Raw genomic sequence first — 24,260 nt, 5'->3', positions numbered from 1 at the left:
ATCCACTGCTTCCTCTTGATTTTATATTGAGTCATATTCTACACTATTGTGGCATTTGTTCATATCTTGCAGACCTTCGAGACCCTCCCCTGAATTGGGAGATTCCTCGCTTATGTCTACCCTACGATCTTTTGATAGCTTTGCTGCTGATCTTGAAGAGATTCTGACCCCCTCCATTTGTCAGTGCCTATCGCTCTGCACTGCCCCTCTGTGCCACTTTTGCTAGCTTCTCCTCTGCCTTCTGCAATGTTGCCTCTAATTCTCTGGAAGCCTAATTTTCTATTTCCATAATTAATGTGTCTGGGGTGTGTGAGTAGTCAGACATATTAAACAGACACTGGTAGTGGAATTGTTGTCAAGAACTTTATTAAAATACTCAACAAAACTAACTAATGCACCAGTCGTTGTCAGGAAGTCCAAACTAAAGTGTTCTGTCCTGTCACCAAAACCTATTCTGACACTCAGACTCTAAATGCTACTAATACTACAACAAGGGGAACACAAAGTGTCTTCTGGCTGCTTTCATGCAGCCTTCCTCATTTCCAATGTACCAGGTTCCAATAATTAAATCAACCTTCAAAGTGTTCCAAAATAATGTTCCACAAATCTCAAAGTATGGCTTTATTTTTAAGTCCACCTACTCCTGGGGAAGTTACTTTCTTCCCCCTTGAATTGGGTCCAAAAATGCCAAGGGGACACCATCCTCATATATAGTCTTTCTGTGTGTTTGTGTTAGTGAGAAAACCGATTACATAGGGTTCTTCTTGCCATACTCTCCTGCCAAGTACTGCCAATTGTGTGTCTAATATATCACTGGGACAAGGAAGATGACATTCCTACCAAACACATGTGTGTCTGTTACCCGTTTTGTGGTCTATTTTCCCTGGGGTAGTTTTACTTGCCTGTGCACACCTATATTTTTCTCTATATGTTATGGGATTGTATATAGTAATCCTTCTTCAACTTTATACATTTGGTTTAGCCACCCAATACCCACATTTCCCCCCCAACCGTTAACTGTGTTCGTTGGTCGGTGGCTCACCTTTGTCAGATTCTCAGTAGGAAACTTGCCCAGTCCAATGTGGCTCGGTAACTGTGTCATGGGCAAAATGCACTTGGCGCTTGGCACAAGGTACAGCTTTTGGCTCAGCACGGTAGGTAACACTCTCCAAATGCAGGTGCATCACCTTGGCTGCTCGCAGTGATGTTCAGGTCTGTGGTGAGTGATGCCTGCACTCAGTCTTTGGTTATTCGGCAGCCTGCGTCCTGGGACCAGCTTCTGACCTGTCCTCTACCTTTGTCTCACCGCACAACTCTCATCAGGCACTGCTTCCTGACACGTTGAACCAACCTCTGGTTCAATTATTGCTTTATGCTAAGGTGGCATTAACGCAGGTCTCATCCACTTATCAATAAAGCATCAACTGTACAAACCAGCAAAGCTGCTCTCGGACCTCCTCTTAGGTTTCCGCATCTCTGCTCGCCGACACAGTGACAATGCCATTTGGCAGCCTGGATGCCATTGGGGTTCGTTCCCCACCATCTCAATTCGGAGGAGGTGGACCAGAATGTCGTTCCTCGTGGTGTTTTCCTGAAGCTCTCCTGTCCAGTGATCGTCCTCTTCTCCATAAACAAGCAGGTGTTTCATTTCTCTGTTTGTAACTGAACGTTCATTTGTGTCTCACTATTTCTTTGCTTCTTCCGTTGGGTGCTCGTTCTCCTGCTTCCACAACTTCTCTGTCCCCAACTACCAGTGCTGATACTTCTGCTACAACCACAACTACTACTACTTTGGGGGTTTTCACTTTGGTTCTCTACTCTTTTTATTGGACGGCTATTTTCAGTCATCAGACAACAACAAGAACATTGGTAGCAGTTCTGTGCATCCTTGTGTGGGTTCCTCGTCTCAGTAGAAGTGCATTTCTTATCCTTTGTAGGACATTCAGGGTTCTTCATCATTGCAGCACTGTATGGCAAGGGAATTAATTCCCTTCTACACAGATATCCTGGTAGGACTGGTATATGTGTTTTAATAATAGGGGAAGCTGTACGAAGCTTTTGGCTTCAGTGTGATTTAATTACTTTTGTAGTGTATCCTTGGGAATAAAAAAGGTACGTAACCCCTGGGTTCATCGCAGGTGGATTCCCTGGTGGTGAAAACCAGGGGTTGGAGACCCCTGAAGCAGCCTATAAATGAAAGGACCCATAATGGTCCAGGGCAGTGGAATGTTTGCATACTTGATTGGTTCACCCTGTACTGTCATCAGGGGCGTTTTCTTCCTCCTCAGACATTTTCCATAATTCAAGTATACTCAGCCTATTTTTCAGCTCTTTCCCTTTATGAGTTGAAAATAACTGTGTATACATATGTTCCAATATGATATGATATGTTATGGCATTTATAACGCACCTATACACAAGCGTTTCAAGGCACAACGCGGCGAGGGCGGGGGAACAGAGGGAAGACAGAGACATCGATCCTTCTAGGCGAGTGTCATTCAGATTGTGCAAGTGCAGTTGAAGGGGGAAGAGGAAAAGTGCATAGTGGAGGGGGTGGGGAAAGTGAAGTACAATGGGTAATATAATAAATAAAACAATAAGAGGAGTAGGGCCAGCTTGTGGCAAGTGCAAGGGTAAGTGCAGACAACAGGTGTCAAGTACAGGTGGGGGACTGGTGTGGGAAGGGGACCTGGGCCCAAGATCAGTTTCAGCCAGGAGCTCAGCAGGGGAGAGGAGGAGAGAAAGCAGAAGCAAAGAGGAAGGTTTTGAGGTGCTTCCGGAACCGGGGATGGTTCTCCTCATGTTTCCAGGAGGCAGGGAGGCTGTTCAAGAGGAAGGCCCCAGCTGAAGAAAGAGATCTACCACCAACTTGTTGCTTGGAGAAGCGACTGAGGGAGTTGGAGGAGGATGAGCAAAGTGCTCGAGAAGGAAGATATTTAGGAAGAAAAATTGAGGCCCCAGGCTATAGAAGGCCTTGTGGACAATGCAAGAGATTTGTATAATGCATTCCCTCCTCAGGCCAAGGTTTAAACAATTTGTCCACACCTCCCCAAACCCATTCTTGGTGATACATCAGGATTTTCTCTTTATGTTGTGTTATTATTATTATTATTATTATTATTATTATTATTATTATTTATTATTAGTATTATTATTATTATTATTATTATTATTATTATTATTATTATTATTATTATCGACACTTGTAAAGCACATTGGTCACCCAAAAGCATCATGGCACTATACCCTAAGCAATATTTTGTAAAAGAAACAGTGTACCAAGCACAGAGACTTAAATTTCACACATTGCTCAAATGGGAGCTAGTGGAGCTTCGGAAGAATGTGAGTCATATGGGCACCATGCGTGGGGAGAGGAACCGTTCTAGCGCCATGTTTTGCATCAGCTGGAAACGGTGGAGCATAAAGTGAGGTGCAGCCAAATGAAACACATTACCATAATCAATTCCACTGATTACCAGAGAGGAGCCTAAATGGGGCTTGCAATTTAACAGGAATAAAAGGCAAAACTTTGCCTAGTGACGGCAGCTTGAAATTATCCTTTTGACAAGTGGTTGACACCTGATCTGCCATAGAAGAAAAATACATAGGGCCTCATTACAAGTATGCCGGTAAGTAATCCCACTTTCTGTCATGCCGGTGCCACCGTTTCTGGCAAACCGTGATGACAGAATCACCGGAGGATCACGTGTTGTCGGGCATGCACATTCCTGCATGCCGGAAATGGCAGTACCGGCATCATGGAAACACCATCAAAACACCAAAAAACTGTCAACACTGTCGTCCTCAGTGCTGGTGCCTCTGAATCGGCAACACGGTCCCGGACCTACTGGCATCGGTAACAGCCTGCAATTACTGTGACCGAAAACAAAGTGATCACCGGAACAGGAAACCAACCGGCGGCCATTAAAAAGTACAATCTATTGCAAGCCTCAAAGCACGGGTGACATTCACCCCTCCTGAGCAGGCAAACTCCACTGTCAGCATGACATCTACAGTGTGTGAGACTCGCAAGCGGAAGCCATACTTCTGAGCCCGAGCTGAACTTGCTAGCGGTCACCAAGCCGCAGGGCTCTTCAGCAACAACCAGCGCAGGCAGACCCAGCTGTGCAAGAAGAACATCTGGGATGAGGTAGCCCAGAATGTGTCAGAGGTTGGCACACCCCCCGCACAGTGCGAGATTGCCCAGCAATGGGATGACCTGCACCTGAGGGTACGTAACCTCCTCTTGGCCCAGTGGAGGCAGGGCATAGCCACAGGTGGCGGGAACACATCCCCAATATTTCTTGATGCCCTGATAAGAGACGTGCAGCTGTGTTCTGCACCTAGAATCCATTGAAGGGGCTGGTGCTGCGGAGGCTAGAGCCGGGACACCTGAAGAGGCTGGTGAGTACCTGTGCCCCAATGTAATGTCAAACTCACGGTCCACCCTATACCCACCATAATACCAACACATCACATAAATGACAATTGCATCATCCAGAACACCAAAAAAAAACCTGTATGCCCACCCCCCCCCCAATAAACTAACAACCTGGGTGCATAAACAGACATACACTCTGGCCACAACAATATGAACCATCCCATAAATACACATAGAACCCAGCACAGGCACCCTGTACTGCCAACTGAACATGCATCTGCTCCCACACAGACACACATCACCCTGTCAAAGTGTACTGCATGTGTGCCTGCCATGCTTCCCCTGGCACAAAGTCACAGCAGTGCTAAGCCGCCTCTGAACCAACAATTCGACCACCATTACATACAAACGCTACATGTGACCCCCTTGTTCCAGCATAAAGGCACAACTGTCCCCGTAACTGGTGCAGGCAGCAAGCCCATGCTGGCCCCATCCATACCACACCCCTCCCCACCCCAACATACCACAGCATGAAATTTCCCCCATAATACTGTATCCAGCAATTGACAGTACACCACAATATTATCCCCAGCGCACTACTCTACAATGTACAAACATCACACATCTTTCCGCTCAGTATGCATAACACAAGCATGTGTGCACCATGTCCCCGACAAAGCACAGCCACGATCAACATTATGCATGTATCTCTGCTTCATCAATACACACTGTTCACTGACAACCTGCCTTTCTGACTCCAATAGGCACATCATCTGACAGTGAAGTGGCCCAGCCAAGCACCTCAAAGGGCACCAGCTGTCACAGGAAACCACAGACCACTACCACCCAGGACACCACAGCCTCCACTGGCACAACTGCCACTGCCAGCACAGCTGTGGCCATCCCAGCAGCACCTACCATCACAGCTGTGCCCATCCCGGCAGCACCTACCATCACAGTCAGCTGCTGTAGTACCACCACCACCAGCAGATTAGCCTGATGCACATGCTCGTCTATCAAGTGCAGAGGACATAGCTGATGATGGTCGAGTGGACACAGGGGAGACCAGCGACGACAGCAGCTATGAGCCATTGGTATTCAGTCCCATGAATCCAATGAGCCCACAATGCCCACACTTCTCCAGTGTCAGGGAAATGGATGGCAAACTCTGGTGCATCGAGGAACATCAGGATGCCTTGACTGCCATAGTGCAGCAGCACCTCCAGGAACCACAGTTGATGCGGGAGAGTGTCCAGACCAGTGGCCATCAAAATGCACATGCCCTTGGACGTTGCACAACTGCCATTGTACAGATTGCCAGGAGTGTACGCAAAGGCAATAGTGTCATGTCCTCCATTGCCAAGACAATGGCATTGCGCCTTCAGGCATTCCTCGACAGACGACCCACTGAAGAAGCCCACACACCATTCACAAGTTCCACACCTGTAGTTCTGTGCCCAGCAGCCCAAGGTGACGCTCAATGCACCTGTCCACCTCTGCACACAGTTGCACAACAGATACCAAAAGGGGATGCAAATAGTCCCACAACAGATATGTGCCCTGTATGTGATTTCTGCAAGGACTACTAGTACAACATGATAGGAGTTGTGAAGAGATAGTTGGGGAGGTGGAATGAGTATGGATAGTTGGGGAGCGGTATTGGGAGGGATACTTTTAGTAGTTGGTGTAGTTCCACATTTGTTATTCTTTCTATTGTATACATTACACTTGGTGTTGCATTGAAATCATATCTGGAAAATTAATTTTAAGCATAACTGAGTGATGTATTTCATGCTAAGTGCGTTAGCTGTCCTACGCCATGTGCTTGTTTGATGCTCTCAGAAATAGCGGGTTATCCATGCATTGCGTGCCTCATGGCCATCCACGGCATCCCTGCAATGTGCCATTGGCAGTTCCTCATCACTGTCATTCTCATCCTTTGCATCAGGTGGGTGCATGTCCATGTCTGGGGGCAGTGGTATGTTGCGCCTGATACACATGTTGTGCAAAATGGCACAGGCCAGGACTATCTTGCCCACCTTCACACGGATGTACATCAGTGCCCCCCCTCCCCCGATCTGCTCTCACAGCAGAACCTTACCTTTAATTGGCCAAATGTCTGCTCAATGGTACAACGAATCCTGATGTGAGCACGGTTGTATCCCTGCTCATGCTGGTTCTGTGGTTGCCTCACGTGGGTCTTCAATCATGGAATCAAGGGGTATCCAGGATCACCTGCATGGGAGTAACAGAAAGGGGCAAAAGCCATTGTGGGGCCTGTACCATGTTGGTACAGTCTGTATATTGTTCACTAACCAATGCAAGTTTTTACATGCAAATTGCTGAAGACGTAGCATATGTCATGGATGAGCATGTTAACATGCGCATAGTCAGTGGGAATTGATGTCCATGCATTGTATGGACATTTGTGCATAGAATAAGAGTGATGTTATGGATTTCTGTCTGCCGTCTTCAATGTCAATGTAATGACACTGGCATATGGCAAATTTGGCTTGTCACGGTGTAAGTATGCCGGTTGCATCAGGTGGCATGTTTCTGGGCCTGCAAAATAGAAATGTGCCTGACACTCCCGGTGTGCTCGATAGGTCAGACCCTGCTGGGGGCTGCTGAACTGGTGCAGAAATGGTATGTAGAGCTCTCACAGGTAATGACGTTTCTTTATGTGAACAAATTTGAGTAGATGCGTGAAGGCATACTTGCATTTTCATGTACAGGATGTGTTGTATGGGAGTGGTTCCCGGGCATCAATTAAACTGGGAAGAAATTTATATGGATGTATACACAGAGGGGTACCATAAGAGGAATTGATTGGATGGCGAAGACAATGACAGACTAATGATTGCCAAGCAGCCAATATACTTTGTCAATATGTGTAGCGGATGTGTGGTTTGCAGTCACTTTTCCGTGGTCCATTCACACCCACCTTGACCTATGAACCTTTCACTATATCACACACAAATCAGACTGTGTGTTATTATTTTGTTTCGACTTGCATGTCCTATGATGGTCATATAATGCATCCATTGATATGTCAGGCTATTTTATTGCTGTTCTGGTCACATGCATGTGTATGTGCTCTTGAAACAGCCAGGGGACATTGCTACATGGTGTGCGGTACACTGGTGGTTTGGAGGTGGGGTGTCGTGTTGCATGAGTATGATTAGTCTGTGCGGCAGGTGGTGTGGGTTGTGCTCAGTGTGTATTAGCTTGGATTTGGGACATTGTTGTGATGCATTCTGGTACATGTAGTGCATTTAATGTTTCAGTCCAGCGTTGATGTTATTATGCATGTGCATGCTCTGTCTGGCCATTTGACATACGCCAGTCAAGCCCTTCAACTCAGGCATTCTATGTTTGTGTCGGACATTGCATTGCACACATGCACTGCAGATACTTACACCCCCCAATTCCACAGTGTGCATGCTTTGGTAATTGCACTCACCCAACAGCCAAGTACGCTAGGCTGTATATTGCCCCACCCTCCAGTCCACAGTGCAAATGCTTTGGTAATTACATTCACCCAACAGCCGCATAGGCTCTCCGCTCTGACGTGACATGTACCCTGGCAGTGTGGAGTTCCTCAACACCATGGAATCATGGGTTGATCCAGGAAATCTTGCACAGCAATGGGTGATGAGGTGGCCTGCATCACACACCATCTGCACATTGAGCGGTAGTATAGTTTATGGTTCCTGTACACTGCCTCAAAAACATGACTGGGCACCAGCTCCACATGTGTGCAGTCAAATGCACAGCCGCATTGGGCATGCCAGCAAGGACATCAAATTCAGTTTACATGGAATTGACCTGGTCAGGTGTTCTGGGTAGGCCTATGTGATCTGACATGTAATGCAGGAGTGCATCAATAACTTGAAAGCGAACCTGCGAAAAACAGGGTTGCGATATCGATGCAGTTCGCCCACAGTGTGTTGGTAGGTGCTGGCGGCAAGGAAGCTTAGCACAGACACTACCTTGAGCAAGGGGGGATGGCGGTCCGGAACTGGATGAGGCTGACAAGGTCATCAAGGCTCAGGTCCACTATGGATGTGATGGTGTTTCTTTCTAGTCGGTACAGGCTGTGGATCTGGGCTTGGCTCAGGTTGAAGGGTGTGGCCCTTATGCGTGGTATGGTTGGCTGCCTGCGGGGTGCATCCTGCTGGCCATTGTTGTTTTGCATGGCCATGATGGCCATCCTTCTCCTCCTGTGCCTCTGCCACCTCCTCTGCCTCTCTGACTCTTCACGCTGTATACCTGCATGCAGTGCCTCCAGCTCCTTTACACCTACTGATCCTGCAAGCATGGTAGTGTTGGAAGTGGTGTGGGGTGTGGGAGTAGTCCTTTCTGTGCTTTTGCAGTGCTCATGGTGGCAACACAGGATGATTTTAGCCACCTTTGGCTTGTTTCTTCACACCTGACTCTGTTTAATGCCTGGTCCACGATGCCAGTGTTTCCAGAGTAGACATCACGGTGCTACTGGCATTTTCATGCCAGTGTTTCTCAGAATGTGCACATGCTGCGGCCATGCTGGTGTCTCATACATGGCCAATGCGTTTTGGCACAGTTTCCGTTAACGGTGTTGCCAGATACAGTAGGTCACTTGCGGTGATGGTCTTAGTGGCAATCGCAACTCAGAGTAGGCCGGTCCGGAAAAAGATGCTGGTCACTATTTCTGGACTGGCATACTTGTAATGAGGCCCATAACCTTGATGCCTAGGTCTTTGACCGATGAAACGGGTGGGGGAAAAGAGCCAAAACTAGTGGGCCAGAACTCCGACGTCCAGAACAGATAAGGATTAGTGTTACCAACCACCAGCACCTCTGTCTTCTCCCCTTTCAACTTAACCCGCCAGTTCCTGGCCATCCATCCACCCACGGCATCCAGGCAACTCCTCAGCTGAACAGCTGTATTAGGCTGAGACAGATCGAGCCGCGGAAAAATCTTTGTATCGTCGGTGTAGGAGTAGCACAGAAAGCCATGTACATGGATGATGCCAAGAAGCGGCTGGATGTAAACGTTGAACATAGTGGGAGACAACAAGGAGCCCTGAGGGACTCCACGTAACAGAGGTACAGGTTGGGACTGAAAAGGTTGCAAAGAAAAAGACTGTGAGTGCCCCACCAAAAAAGAAGCAAACCAGGCCAAAATCTGACCAGATAGCTCAGCAGTAGAGAGACGGGAGACCAAGGTGGGGTGGTCCACGGTGTCAAATGCTGCCGAAAGATCTAATAGAATAAGGGCACTCCCCTAACCGGTCCACTAACTGCGTCAAATCATCAACTACTAACACCAAGACGGATTCAGTACCTCGGCCCGGCCGAAAACCCAATTGAACAGGGTCAAAGAAGGAAGATAGCTCAAGAAAAGAGCCTAGAAGAGAAGAAAACAGAAACTCAAGTAGTTTCATAAGCAATGGGTGCAAGGCATTGTGGAAGTGTTTTGCACTTATACCGAACAGGACTGTGAGACTTGTCCTTGATCTCAAGCCCAGGGATCATATCTCACCAGCTCTGAAATCTCTTCACTGTCTCCCCGTGGCTGCAAGGATCAACTTCAAGTCCCTCTACATTGACCACAAGGCTTTCTGGGGACTGGGGAGGCTCTACCACTTTTTCTTCCAAAACATCTTCCTACTCGAGCTCTCCGCTCATCTACCTCCAAAACTCTGAGGGTCAGACGCTTCTCCAAACAGAGAGTTGGGGGCAGATCTATCTCCTCGGCAGGGGTCTCCCTTAGGAACAGCCTCCCTGCCTCTCTCAAACTTGAGCAGTACCACCTCTGGTTCCGGGAGCAACTCAAGACCTTTCTTTTAGCTTCCGCTTTCTCTATTCCTCTCGCCTACTGATGCACCTGACTGCTCCACACACTGGACACCTGTTCACCCTCTGAACTCAGGCCCAGGCTCCTGCATGTCCAGTTGCCCTTGCACTTCCTCCAGGCTCACCAGCACTTAAGGGTCTGTATCTGCAACCCTACAGTCCCTTCTCTCTGCACTTATACGCTGGCTGCACTTGTGAGTTAACTTCACTTCCCCCTTCCCCTCACCCCCTGGCACTTCTCCCCTTCCCTCTTCCCCACACTACTGCGATCTGAATGACACAGGGCATAGTGAGATCGTTATTTTGTTCCCTTGTTTCCCCCTCCTTGTCTTGTTGCGCCTAGAAGCACTTGTGTACAGGCGTGTTATGAATGACACATCATATCATATCACATGTGCTCCAACGTAGTGCCAATAATGCCACTATACTCCAATCTTACAAAAACGTACGAGCTCTGATCCAGTGGCACCTTGTCTCAAAAACCCCACAATAAACCGGTTCTCACATAATTACAAATCAAACCCCAGACCCTTAGACACACTTCTAGTGGCGCAATTGCCACCAGGCCCCTACCCACAAAACTCTGTAAATACAGTGGGCTATCAATGCCCTACACCAACCCCTCTATGTGCACAACTGCAAACAAATTAATAATGAAAACACATCTATTTATACACTGATGTAGATTCTTCCTCTGGCTCCTTACTTCGAGGTGAGGGAACTAAACCCTCCTCTAGAACCCCTTCTAGAGCTGAGGGATATAACATACTTTCCCCATAGGACCATTACTTTGTATACAGTGCTGTCTTTCACCATTTACAATGTGCTACCCCACATCAATTCTTCACTTATACTATATTATATGATGTCATCTTTTGCCGCGGCGGGGGAGCTTCACCTCAATCCTTGTCAAAATGTATGCACAATGAAAGACACAATGTTGTCTTTCCTCATCTTTGAGGAGCTTTCCCTTCTATCACAATAGCAATTTACAACCAATAATGAAAGGTATCAAAAACACTGTGTTTCATGCAGAAAATGCACTCACGTTCTCTGTGTTCCCCTGAGGCCTTGTCCCCTTCAAACTGCCTGCACTTCCCAGCCCGACAGCCCACATTCCAGGGATCAGACAGAAATACAGAGTAACATGGGGTCTGCTCACCTCTCCGTTTGTGTGCACAGAAACTGCTGTCATGAGGAAGGGCTTCGCACAAGCCATGCAGTCGGAGGACCCTCTGAGTCTTTGGCAGGCACTGGAGATCAGGTTGCAGGGACACCAACAATGTACATTAGGCTCAAAAACTGATAAAAAAAAAATCAATCCAGGGAAGCAATAATGGAGTGCACGATTCGCAAATAAAAACAGCGTTAATACATGCAAATTACGGCCGGGAAGTTCAGTCAGCTCCTTAGAACTGAAAACACTTTCGACCCGCCATCATTGAGTTGCAGTATTTAAATATAAAAACCTCAACATTTGAATACATTACAAGTATCAAGTACATGCTAATTCCACATTCCCTACTGGCATGCACCTACATAAAAATCTAAACTCAACCTACACTACCACGCTATATGTGTTAGTATATTACTTGTGACTTACCTAAGTACAGCCCCCTACGAATGATTGTGCAGTCAGCAAAAAATACTCCATCCTGATTGGCATAATTTATACATTTAACATTTACTAAAAAGCATTTCCTCATTGGTCAGAACAAATTATTGTAACTTCTGTTGTGCAGTCCCACTGAAACTACCCAATTAGGAAGTGAGTGTGAACAGTGAAGTCAGCAAATTAGACTCAGTAATATCCTCTACCATGAGCTCGGGCAATTTGGCAATCCAGGCAGTTTCCCAGGCCTTGTAGCAGTTTATTCTGCAACACTTTTTGCAACTTCCGTTTTGAAACATGTTGCTATCCCTGGCACACATTCTACTGGCTATCTCTTGGCTATCTCTTGGGAACCAGGTGGCTTCATAAAAAACATAATTGAGTCCCCACTCATTAGAAACACATTTCTCACATGTATTCGTACTACCAGGCAGTTCTATTGCAGACCCAGCTGTCCCAGCTCTCCCTAGGAGGCAGCATAGCCATAATATGGTTTGGCTCTTTTAATTTCCCTCAAAGTTCCCAAGAACAGCTAGGCCCTGCAACAATAATTAATATGTGTGCTGCACCCCACCCTTGCTACAAGCACCTTGGCACACTAAACACTTGTATGGGGAAGCACAAATAAAGTTTCATTAAATGGAAGGACCAAGGCTCAGGTCTGTGGCCTAATTACCCGAATGGCAGAAATCTACAACTCCGATGGGGCCTATTTCAAAATGGCTGGACTCTGGCTAATGTGGCAAGAAACGTTTATGCTAATTGGAACCAGTAACAATATCTTTTGCTACGCTTCATTCCACCACATACTCGCTAGCCTAGTGCTCTCTAGAATGTGGCAAACCTAAATCCAATTCTAGAATGCCCTTAAACGCTGTGACAAATGATGGGACACTGACACTAATAGAATTTCTGCAGCTTGTACTCCCCTTCACGTTTAGGGCAGTGAACCTGCATCCTAACAATGGTCATGTGTTAAAGACGTGGGGATAGCTGGTCACAAGAAAATGCCCTGCCATACCCATGCATCTATTTAGAAAAGGTGCAGCAGTGGAATGCATTAATCTCCATTTGTTAGACGTTTGTGGAATTTTCTGGTGAGGTTGAGCATTGGCACGAGTTGACCAAATACATTTCTTTCCATTTATTCAGAGTTGAAATGCTACTCTTTCATTTTTAGAATTCTAAATGACAGTTCCTTTAAAGCTTAGCATGAGGAATTGCTGGACATGTGTGGGACCTCGAAAGACACCTGATATCAGCAGGTCCTCTCTCAGTATGAATGACTTGAATCGATGCATTCTTAAGTAAGTGCCTGATATGTGTGTGATTGTGGGGAACAAGCTGCTAAGCATTTGCAATGCTTGCCTTTCTTTGGGCTCCAGTGAACTCATTGTATATGGCGTATTAGTTTGTTTATATAACTCATGAGATATGTATTGCATTGGTTATGTGCAAGAGATTTAGTTTTGGCTTAAATGCCTTTTGCAATTAACATTCTAATAGAATTACCATTAAAAAAAATACAAATAAAAAAAAAACATTCAAATAGAATTTAGGAACATTGTAACTGTACCTCCTGTCTTATGCTTGTGTTTTATTCTGCTTACTTCTCAGCACGAATATAAAAAAGATTTTGAAGCAAACAAAGGAAATTATAATTTTGCAATTGATACAGCAGAGCAAATTCATCACAAAGAAAATGCTGTGCTCCAGAGTCAGGTAAATCCAACATTTTGCTGACAATACAAAATTGGTAAAAGCCTTTTAAAATATTTTTGCACAGATTATTTTAACCGTATATCACCAAGGTCATGTAACAAAATTGGATGGGAAATCCACAGACAGAGCCACACTTGACTTTACGCAAAAAGAGCAATACAATTGTTCATCCTTTCCTTAGAGGGCGCTAATGAAAAATGAATATGGGTGAAATTCTTCTTATTTTTTGGTATATCCTTTTGCCATTAATTTGGCTATATGTAATCGTTTGGAATGTGGTGCGCTCTTCCAGTCACCCCCAGTAACCTTTGTAAGGTTAAAGGTTTGAGCTTGTTAAATCTAGCAAAAGGATCAGGGTTTTTATCTTAGGGAGCATTGAGTCATCTGACTATGAGTGAGTTGCACCAGGTGTGGGAGACGTTGGGTATATAGTGTGTTAAGTGTTAAACACCAGGGGCGTTGCTAGGGGAGGGCTAAGGGGGCTATAGCCCCTGATCTTTTGGTTGTAGCCCCGGATAAAATCTCAGGAGCTACAGCCAAAAGACTAGCTAGCCCCCTGTCCCAACAGTTCTGACATCAGCGTAGCCCCGGGTCTTTTCCAGACCTAGCAACTCCCCTGTTAAACACTCTAGGATACTATAAGGGCAATACGCCTTTGACAGTGGGTTGTCATTTTGCTGTTCAATACTGGAATTACCAGTTTCTTCTCTTGATAAGTGTGGTTTCCTTTTTGATTACTAGGTGGACCAAGGCTGGGATGCTAAGGTGGTATTGGCTTTGGACGTTATCATGGTCTTGACTTTTGGGTTAGCCTTTGGATTGGGATTGGTATAGTTCTACATTGAACAGCAGCCTTCTGATTACAGCCAACACTTGTGTCGACACAAGGTCTTTTTCAAGACAGTTCAAACGTTATTTTGACAATAATACCAATGTGTATTGACATTGAAAGAAAAATGAAAATACATACCATGCATACCATGTTCATGGTTTGTGAGCAGGCAGGCAAAAAGATGGATCAACCAAATACATAGGACAGGCAGATATTAAAGGCCAAACATTCGCAACATTTGACTAATTGTCATGCCCATTACTTCTTTTCTTCACCTAGTATTATGCTATTGGTGACTGTCTATGATGGTTGGTCGGGCCTTTTCTGTGGCAGCTAGAAAACTATGGAACACCCTTTCTGCTGCCTCAAGTGAAGTCGAGAATCATCTTCATTTTTGTCGCCTTCTCAAAACACTACTCTTCTAGCTCTGAGCTGTCTGCCTGAATGTGTGTTTCCTCTGCACCAAGATGCCCTAGGGCGAACATGCGCGTTATAAATGGGGTAACATAACATATAATATCTCGGTATGGGTCTACATGGATGGCATCTTGATGTTTTCACCATTGCGTTCAGAACACATACATCTCGTTACTGAGGTCCTATTACGCTTGGCTGCCAACCATATGTAAGCTAAAGCCAAAAAATGTGTCTTTCATCAAGGACAGATCAAGTTCCTGGGTTACATATTCAGCCCTGCTAGTATCCACATGGACCCACGTAAGATAAACGCTGTTTTGGATTGGCCCATTCATAGTGATGTAAAAGCTACCCAACAGTTTTTTGGTTCCAACAATTGTAATTGGTGTGTTATCATAGGATATTCAAGTTTAACAGCCTATATTACCCGTCTTCTCAGTTCCAAGAGGAGGTTTCAATGAGACGATACTGCCAGCACTGCCTTTTTGGCTCTCCAAGCAGCCTTTACAAATGCACTCATCCATCAACATCTGGATAAAACATGTCCATTTATCATCAAATCTGATGCTTTGGACAATGCCGTTGCAGCAGAGCTATAACAACTGAATCCAAAAACCGTTGTGGAACATCTCATCACATACTTCTCCAGAAAATTAACATCAGGTAAAAATAACTATTCAGTCACCAAAAAGGAATTCTCGTCCATTAAAGATGTGATTCAAGACTGGAGACATCATTTGTTGGGAGGCACTCACAAAGTGGTAGTACATGAGGATCATCGCAACCTGCAATACCTAAGGAACCTCAGATGTACCAACAGCCATCAATCACGTTTGACCTTCTTTTTTCACAATTTGATTTTGTTATTAACTACATACCTGGAGCTCAAAATTGGAAGGCCGATCCCCTCTCCTATCTGTACGACCATGAACACTCCGTCTCCGGACAACAAGAACCCATCCTACCTGAGAAACATTTTGTGAATAACATGATGTCTTATCTGCAACAAATCAGGAACGCCATTGCCCTTGCCCCTGAAGCTGTCATACTTCAGCAGCACCCCTTGATTCGATCTTCTGATGGATTGCTGTTCCGGAATAACCATCTGTATGGAACCACAGAAGCCTTCCGTTCCATCTCTTGTCTTGTTTTCATGACTCTCGGATTGCTGGTCATAGAGGCATTAAGACCACTTTGGAACTGGTCTCTCTGCAGTTTTGGTAGCCTGGTGTACGCCAACAGGTCCGGGAATATGTACTTCAGTTAACTGTTTGTGGCAAAGCAAAATCAGTAGACGATATCCTGCTGGTCTCCTCCAACCACTAGAGACACCACCTTACCCTTGGCACACCATGGCCACTGATTTCATTGTTGATCTCCCTTTGTTCAAAGAGAATACTGTGTCATGATCATCGAGGATTGTATCTCTAAATTTGCTCACTGTGTCCCTTTGCCTACAATTCCCACAGCTGTCCACGTGGCCTGTGTCTTTCTTCATGAGGTTTATCAATTGCATAATATCAGACAGAGGACATCAGTTCATCTCCTGCTTTTGAAAGGCTCTTTGAAGTTTATTGGGTATCCATCATGCCCCTAGCTCTGGATACATACGCAAAGCAATGACCAGATGGAGAGAACCAATCAGATACTGTAGCAATATCTACGGTGCTATGCTAATGCCCTGCAGTCTAATTAGGATGAGTACTGCTGAGGTAGCATATTACAACGCCTTTCAGCCTGCCATTAAGACCAGCCCATTCTTTTGTGCCTATGGTCAACACCCAAAGATCCTGCCTTTCTCCCTTCCTATACTGAGTGCTGTTCCGTCTGCTGATTCCTTGGTGCTATGTCTGTCACAAGTCCTGAAAATGGTTACACTGGAGCTCTTGTCCTCAGGGCATCTGCAGAAGACCATGGCAGACTGCCGGCGGTCTGTCACACCCAGCTATCAGATCAGTTATATGGTCTGGCTCTCCAACAGAGACCTGCTGGTCCAGAATGTACCTGTCAAATTGGCTCCTTGATTCCTGGGACCCTTTTGTATTGTGGCTTGAATCTCACATGTGGCTTTCTGGTTGTCTTTACCTGCCAAATGGCACGTGCACATAGTGTTCCACGTCCCTTTGTTGAAACCATACCTGAAGGACACATATGGGCGCTCCCTTCATGTCCACACCCTCTGGATGTCAACAGTTTACCGGGATTTGAGGTACAGGAGATATGTGACTCCAAGTATCGTCATGGGTGTCTATATTATGTTATTTACTGGCAAGGATATGCTGCATGTGACAGCTCTTGGGAGCCTGCTTTGGCTGTCCATGCCCCTAGTTTGTTCTTGTGATTTCACCTCTGTTTTGATTGAAAGCTTTGTACCCCGTGGGGGGGGCATGGTGTCAGGCCCTGAGCCTGTCAACACTGCGCCCCCGGGTTCTTATCTGAAGGCTGAACCATTACTGGAGGATGTGGCATAGGGACAGCATTCCAGAAGCAGGCCATTTATGGACACGTCCGTGGTGGACGCCACCATGTTTTTTTCTGACACATATGCGCAGATCGCCGCTTAGGTTCCCCATTTCTGTTCCGCTTACACAGCTTAATCTCGGTACTTTGACACTGAACTGCCCCCATGGTCCACTTGGACCCTAGAGACCGGTTAGATCACACTCGCTCCTGTTTTCTGCAAGATATCCTTTTTATTGTAATACCCTAACAACCACCCCTTGAACTACACTCAGAATGCTGTGTGCTACTTTATCAGTCTGTTGCTTCTGCTCTGTTCTTTCCTTTGGGGTGGGCTTTTGTATAGTAATCTCTTTCCGTTCTACTTCCAGATGGTATGTTTCATTAAAGTGTTTAGATTGTTATAGAAACTCAATTGTACTTTCGCTTTGTTTTGAAATGTGATACTGTGCTGTTCGGGTCACTACTGGTTCACCTTCACAACCCTTTTGTGAGTATATTCTTCCCTCGGTCCACATTACCACAAAAGGCAAAGGAGGAATATCTTTTGATTGTCCCTGTTTTATCTTTATAATTGTGTTGTTTTTTGGTTCATAGATGTGTGAGGGCTGAGTGGGCCATTTCATCCCTATTCATCCTTGTACTCCTATGAGGCAGAATCCAATTTGTCACACTCCGCGATAAAGGTTGTAAATGGTTTCAGGGTGTCACTTGACAATATACAGATCATGTGTGAAAGCGAATCAACATAGAAGTCAAAAGACAAGGGGCATTTCTGGTTAGTATGGCCCATAATTGTGTAATTAATGTTAATGTTAATCACTAGTTTCATAAACAAAGAACGTTTTTTGTATATTTCATCTTGTACCCCTTTTGATCCCGTGGAACATGCTCTGATACTCTTTGATGTCATGAGTACTTGCCCAGGACTTCAGAAATAATGTTCACATAGGTTTCAGTAATTGGAATCCCAGTCTTTCACCTCAGCGGTAGGTTTTTAGCCAACATGTTAGGTTGTCCCTCTCAGAGAACAAGGGGTGCTCCAGCATTGCAGACCAGGCGCCCACAGGTAGGAGAAAAAGAAAAAGGAGAGGGAGGTGAAGAAAGAAAATACAAAGGGCATGTGGCTAAAGGTATGGGTTCTAATTACTATAAATAATAACCAACTGAAAGAAATCAGTTTGAACCAAGATTCCTGAAGCGACATAATGTACAATATTGTCAAAGCGCCAAAGCCCAGCTACCTTTGTGTGGAGTGGTGTGGTCTGGTGAGGACAGCCAGGGGATTTTCCCATACCGCCGCCAGACCCTGCATTATGCTACCATTGATGGCATCGGGCCACTTGACTACCCCACAACCCATCTTAAGAGTCAGTTTGGTGTCTTGATCACAGTCGACAGTACAAAGATGGGGGGAAAGAATGAGAAGTACCAGTGATAATGAGCACTTATTTAGTCTATTTGAATAACATGTGAAATAGCTGTTGACAGTTGTTGTTGGAGGAAGTGGATGAGGGTGGTGTTAACTAAGTGTAAAACTAGGCCAAAGAGCAAAGGCAAGAGTGGCCTGACGGGGACAGTGGCAGGGTCCAGAGATAGGTGTGAGGGACATTGGAGGCTGAACAGGTGGTAGTGGAGCAGATACCTAGAAGGTGTTCTTTTTACTATGAGGCCCTGCTCGGCTCAGAGCTGAAAATGGGAGATAAGGCCCCTAAAGCATTAGCAGAAGGCAGAGCGATGTTTACTGGGGTGGGAGAGAGGGAACACAAGTGGCTACTACAGACAAAGAGGGGGCAAACACAGCAAAGAGGTTAAGGCGAGTTACCTTTTGAAAACCCTTCTTTTGCTGAGCCTTCTGGGTGAGTCTGCCCATTCACTCCAGCTAATGACAAATGCGGTCTGGTGGTCTCTTGGATCTAGAAGTGTTCAATGTCATTAACATCCGGGCAGGTGGAGGCAAGTCAAGCTCAATGCCTAAGATTAGAACATAGGGTACACCTTGAGGCTCTGAGTCCACGATGATGGAGTAGAGATCCTGGTGGACAACGGGTCACCGGAAAAAAGTGTTTGCTCTCCTTTATGAAGATGAGAGGGGTTCCAAAGGGAGAAAATAATCTATGTTGTTACATGAATTGGTATTGAGGTGCCATGGCTGGTAGAATCAAATGTACATTCCAAGTAATAACTTAGTGCCATTATTGTCTCTTTTCCCAGGTTTTTAAGTCCAAACTATAATGACATTCACACATGATTTTTTAAGGTTTTTTTTAAGCGTTGTTCGTGTTTGAAGGATGTAGAATGTTTTGGATTCTCTAGGGGTCATTTTGAAATAAATGCAGTTACAAACGGGATCATCAACCTTTGCAATTATGTGCTGCAGAGTCCCCTGCATTCAATGTTCATCTTTTGCAAGGCGGAGTGTAAAACTCTGTTTTGCAAACACGTAAATGCCCTGTGTAAAGTATGCTTTGCAGGTGGCATTTACTGATTTATTCCTTTGGAATCAGCCTTCTCATTAACAGGGGCAATCCGAGTCAGAATTCCAAAGGGCCCGATTCTTTTTAAGCCAGCATTAAAATCGCATGCAGGCGTAAAATTATGTGCTCACACAAGACGGAGAAGGAAAGCACGGCCGAGATGTTGTCTGTGCCCTTCCTCCACCTTATGTCAGACAGAAAATGAATTGGAGTGGAAAATGAAAGCATAAAAGAATTATGGATTTCATTTTGGAGTATCCCGTAATTTGGTAGACCTGTTATGTTGGCACGTTTGCCTGCATTCGTCCCTGCTGCTGAAATGTCATCAGTTGCATGGCAGAGGGCAAACAGGGAGTGGGAAAAGGTGACGTATAAGGTTAGATCCCACCCTTTTGAACTAAACCGTGCAAATTATTCAAACTCAGGATAACATATACGCATGACAGATGGCGTTTACAATGGATTCCTATGCTGTGCGCCTGCTTTTGCTGATGTAAGTCAGCAGACTCAATATGAATCCATAGCCTTTGAACCAGCATGAAAATACATGCTGAGCAAATGCTGGTGTATTTGTATGGCAGAGAGGAATGGAGTGGCCGAATCGTAAATTACAATCGGACCCTCTTCTCCACCATACAAATGTATGAAAATGAGTCATGACGTGAATACAAACCTTTAATTTATGCTACGTGCTCATTGAAAATAAGTTTCTTGGTCTTGCTTTTTTGATTTAACTTCACACTGCAACATATTCTAAAATGACCGCCTGTGTGCAACCTCCCGCACATTGTATTTGTACTTTTTGGAATGGAAAATGCAACACAATTACAGCAAAAGCAAAGAAAGATACCCAATAACTTGCAAAATAATTAAACATTTTAATAGATAAAAGTAGTTATGTAATAGTGTTTGCTATTTTTTTGTATATAGATTAAATACAAAGAAGAATATGAAAAATCGAAAGGCAGATCGATGCATGAGTTTGTTGACACTCCAATGTATCAAGTTTCGAAGGACTCTCAAAAGTTTCAGAGTCAGGTTAGTTATTTTTTGTTTGCTGTCAACATTATTTTAACACACAAACTTGCTCATACAAACAAGTTACCCTTATTCAAAAAGTTTAATAAATTGACTTATATCGAAAGAAATTTTAGAAAATTAGTATGCGTTTCCTCACTGTGTTAAATATGCATGTGGACAATCACGCGACACCAGCACAATAATATCAATCCTAGTATTTTATGTGTCTTTCCAATTCAATTATAGCGTTTCAAATGTTGTACTAAAACTCACCTTTTTCACACATGAATTAAACCAAATGAATATTTTAATTCTCTCAGTATTGTAACTGAATGATGTTTTCCCAAATACGAGTAATGAAAAATCCCGTCGCTAATGCTGTCTCTACTGCGGTCTCTAAGCACACATGTGAAAACGTCATGTTCATTGGGACGGCAGTGTTCCTTGCTTGCCTTGTATATTTTATTTTATGTATTTATTTATTGCACATTTGTAAGGTGCCTATACAAAAGTGTTTCCAGGCGTCAACACACAGGAAAGAGGTCATGGGGAGTGGGACAGAGGAGAAAAACAACAAAAACAATCACGGTTCGACTAGGCCTTGTGACATTCTTACTGTGCAAGTGCAGTGAACTGTAAATGTGGGGGGGTAGATCAGGGCGGTCAGGCTGGGATAAGGGAAGGGGAGGGGGGAAGTGAGGGAGGCAGGGGCTGGGCAAGTGCAAGGGGGAGATGAAGGAGGGCGAGTACCAGGGGAAAATCAGGGTAAGGGTCAGCTAGTGCGAGGAAGGGGGTGGACCAGGTTCAGGCTAGTCAGGGAAGGGTGCCCGAGGGAAAGTGCTGGTTAGGAGTGCTGGGAGGACAAGTCGAGGAGGGCATGGTCCTTGTAAGACACAAAAGGAGCCAGGCTCCAGTTGAAGTGGCAGGGGGACATTAGCACGGGAGGGGGAGAGCGAAGGAGGAGGAGAAAAGGAACATCCTGAGAAGTTTCCAGAACTTAAGGAGTTCCGCCTCAAGTCTTAGTGGGGCAGGGAAGCCCTTCCAGAGGGAGGTTCATGCTGAAGAAAAGAGATCTACCCCACTCTCTCTGCTTGATAAAATATTTGATCTGCAGAGAGTTGGAGCTAGAGGACCGAAGGACTCTAGCAGGGAGGTATCTAGGGAGAGAAAGTTGGATGAAGTGGAGTCCAGGCCCCAAAAAGCATTGTGGATGATGCAGAGGGTCTTGAACTTGATCCTTGCAGCCACTGGGAGCCAGTGGAGCAATTTTAGGGCTGGCGAGATTTAGGGCTAGAGAGAAGCGATCCCTGGGCTTCAGGCCAAGGATAAATCTCACAGCCCTATTCTGGATAAGTTGAAGAGGGCGAAAGGAGGAAAGCAACAGATTGAGGAAGAGGATGTTTCAGTCCAGCCTAGAGAGAACCAGAGCTCTTGAGACATTGAGCTTCTGAGAAAAGGTTAGGAAAGGGAGAATGCCTCTGAGGAGGTAGAACTGAAAGTTGGATACTTGGCAAGGCCCGTGATGTGAGGGTAGAAGGAGAGAGAGGAGTTGAAGATTACCCATAGATTCTCGCCTCACAAGAGGGTGAGGGGATGGGACCCAAGGAGGGAGGATGGCCAGCGAGTATGGGGAAAACAGGGAGCAGTTGTCCCAATGAGGAGGATCTTGGGCTTAATGGCATTAAGGCAGAGATCATTAACAGAGCATCATGCCTGAATAGCAGTCAGGCAGTCAGGTATGAGGGAGGAGGTGGAGGAAGGAAGCTTGAAGGAGAGCTGCATGTCATCTGCATGACAATAGAACTGAGGAGAGAAGGAGGAGGTCCGGTGGGCAAGAGGGGCAAGGTAGATATTAAAGAGCAACAGCGATAGGATAGAGCTCTGGGGGAAGCCAGAGGTAGAGCGTGAGGTGGAGGAGAGGAAAAAGCCAAGTTGCACTTAGGAAGGTTAGTTAGAAGGTTAGACTGGCCAGTGCCCAGTCAGTGACGCCTTGGGTATTACAGAGATGATTTATGAGGATGGCATGGTTGACCATGGCAAAGACAGAGTTAAGATGGAGAAGGATCAGACCAGAAGGAGAGTTGGAATCCATATTTGAGAGCAGGTCTTCACGGGTGTTCAGGAGAGCAGTTTCATGCTTCTGGATGCTCTGAAGCCAGACTGGTGATCATGGAGACAGCCAGCAGATTTGGTGAGGTGATCAGTTAGGGGATGGCCAAATTCTCCAAAAGTTTGCAGAGGAAAGGGGTGATGGAGATAGGGCGATAGTTAGTCGGGTAGGAAGAATCTGCAGACAGCTTTTTAGGAGAGGGTGCACAAGGGAGTGCTTAATGGATTGTGGGAAAGAGCCAGTGGAAAAGGAAACATTATAGAAGTCTGCCATGGCAGGTGCGAGAGAGGAGATGTTGTCCTTGATATTTCTGGAGGATCAGGGGAGCACCAGTTTGGATGAGACTTTCATAGAGCGGACTACTTTAGAGACCTCATCTGGTGCAATGGGAGAGAAGGAGGAGGGTATGGTTGAAGCCAAGAGGGGGGCGGGGGAGGCAGGAGACGAGGGGGTGGGGAGAGGAGTTGAGGAGAATGAGGACAGGATGTACTGAGTTTTGGTGGAGAAATGGGAGGCCCGTGCAGTGCAGAGGGCCTTGGAGGGAAGCAAAGACGAGGAGACTGCAATAGGATTGGCTAGTTCCTTGCAGATTTTGCAAAGTTCATTCATGTTATTGGTGGCCCCAGAGATGCAGACTTGGACATGAGCCATCTTCTTAGTGTGAATGGAGAGTCGATATTGCCTTAGGAGCAGGCGGCAGGCCAGTTTGTCAGAGGAAGTTCTCAGGGCCTGCCACTTCAGCTCAGCAACTGTGCACTTGCGTTCATAGCGACCAGGTCGAAGTCATACCAAAAGTTGCACCTTGAGGCAGGCTTCATGCAGATCCTCATGAGAGGGGTAAGGATGGCCAGAGTGTTGGAGATGGAGAGTTGGAGGTTAGCAAGTGCTGAGTCGGTATGAGACTCAATACCATGGGTAGGAGGGGGAATGAAGGTGATGGTGAATGCAGCGACTGACATAAGTTTCATCGGTTGAATGACAGAGAAAGAGACTGGCAGTGCAGGCAGAGGCTTCACCAGGGAGGGGGGGCAGGAGCTCCAGGTGGGAGTAAAGGAAAGAGTGATCAGACCAGGATAGAGGAATAGTAAGAGGGTTGGAGAGAGGGATGTCTGCGGAGATGAGTGCATCCCAGATGTGTCCGGCAGAGTGGGGCGGACCAGATGGAAGAATTGTGAGGGAAAGAGCATCAAATTGTTCATGAAAGAGTACAATGGCTGCATCCAGAGAGTCCAGGTGGATGTTAAAATCCCCAAGGAAGAGACATTTGCGGTAGGAGGTCAGGAGAGAGGAGGAGAGGTCAGCCCGTTCAGAGAGGAAAAAGGTGGTAGGTCCAGGTAAAACTGGTAATTTCTTTCTTAAAATACTCTGCAAGGTGCTGCCATTTATGTCTG

The 24,260-nt window shown here is 45.7% G+C and overlaps 1 protein-coding gene across 4 annotated transcripts in view; it reads left to right on the top strand.

Moving 5' to 3' along the window:
- The window catches only part of NEBL (nebulette), a 1,132,595-nt gene that overhangs the window by 737,861 nt on the left and 370,474 nt on the right, over positions 1-24,260 (top strand). For 2 of the 4 annotated variants that reach the window (XM_069648590.1, XM_069648591.1), the window contains exons 10-11: positions 13,449-13,553; positions 20,670-20,777. The exons of the other annotated variants lie outside the window; for them this stretch is intronic. In XM_069648590.1, the coding sequence (XP_069504691.1) occupies positions 13,449-13,553; positions 20,670-20,777 (213 nt within the window). The remainder of the gene's footprint in view (positions 1-13,448; positions 13,554-20,669; positions 20,778-24,260) is intronic. 4 annotated transcript variants of the gene reach the window in all.

The sequence above is a fragment of the Ambystoma mexicanum genome, chromosome 2q (genome assembly GCF_040938575.1).
Source record: "Ambystoma mexicanum isolate Mex_15411 chromosome 2q, UKY_AmexF1_1, whole genome shotgun sequence".
Classification (NCBI taxonomy): Eukaryota; Metazoa; Chordata; class Amphibia; order Caudata; family Ambystomatidae; genus Ambystoma; species Ambystoma mexicanum.
The sequence above is the reverse complement of the archived record's forward strand: the minus strand, read 5'-3'. Positions and strand labels throughout refer to the sequence as shown.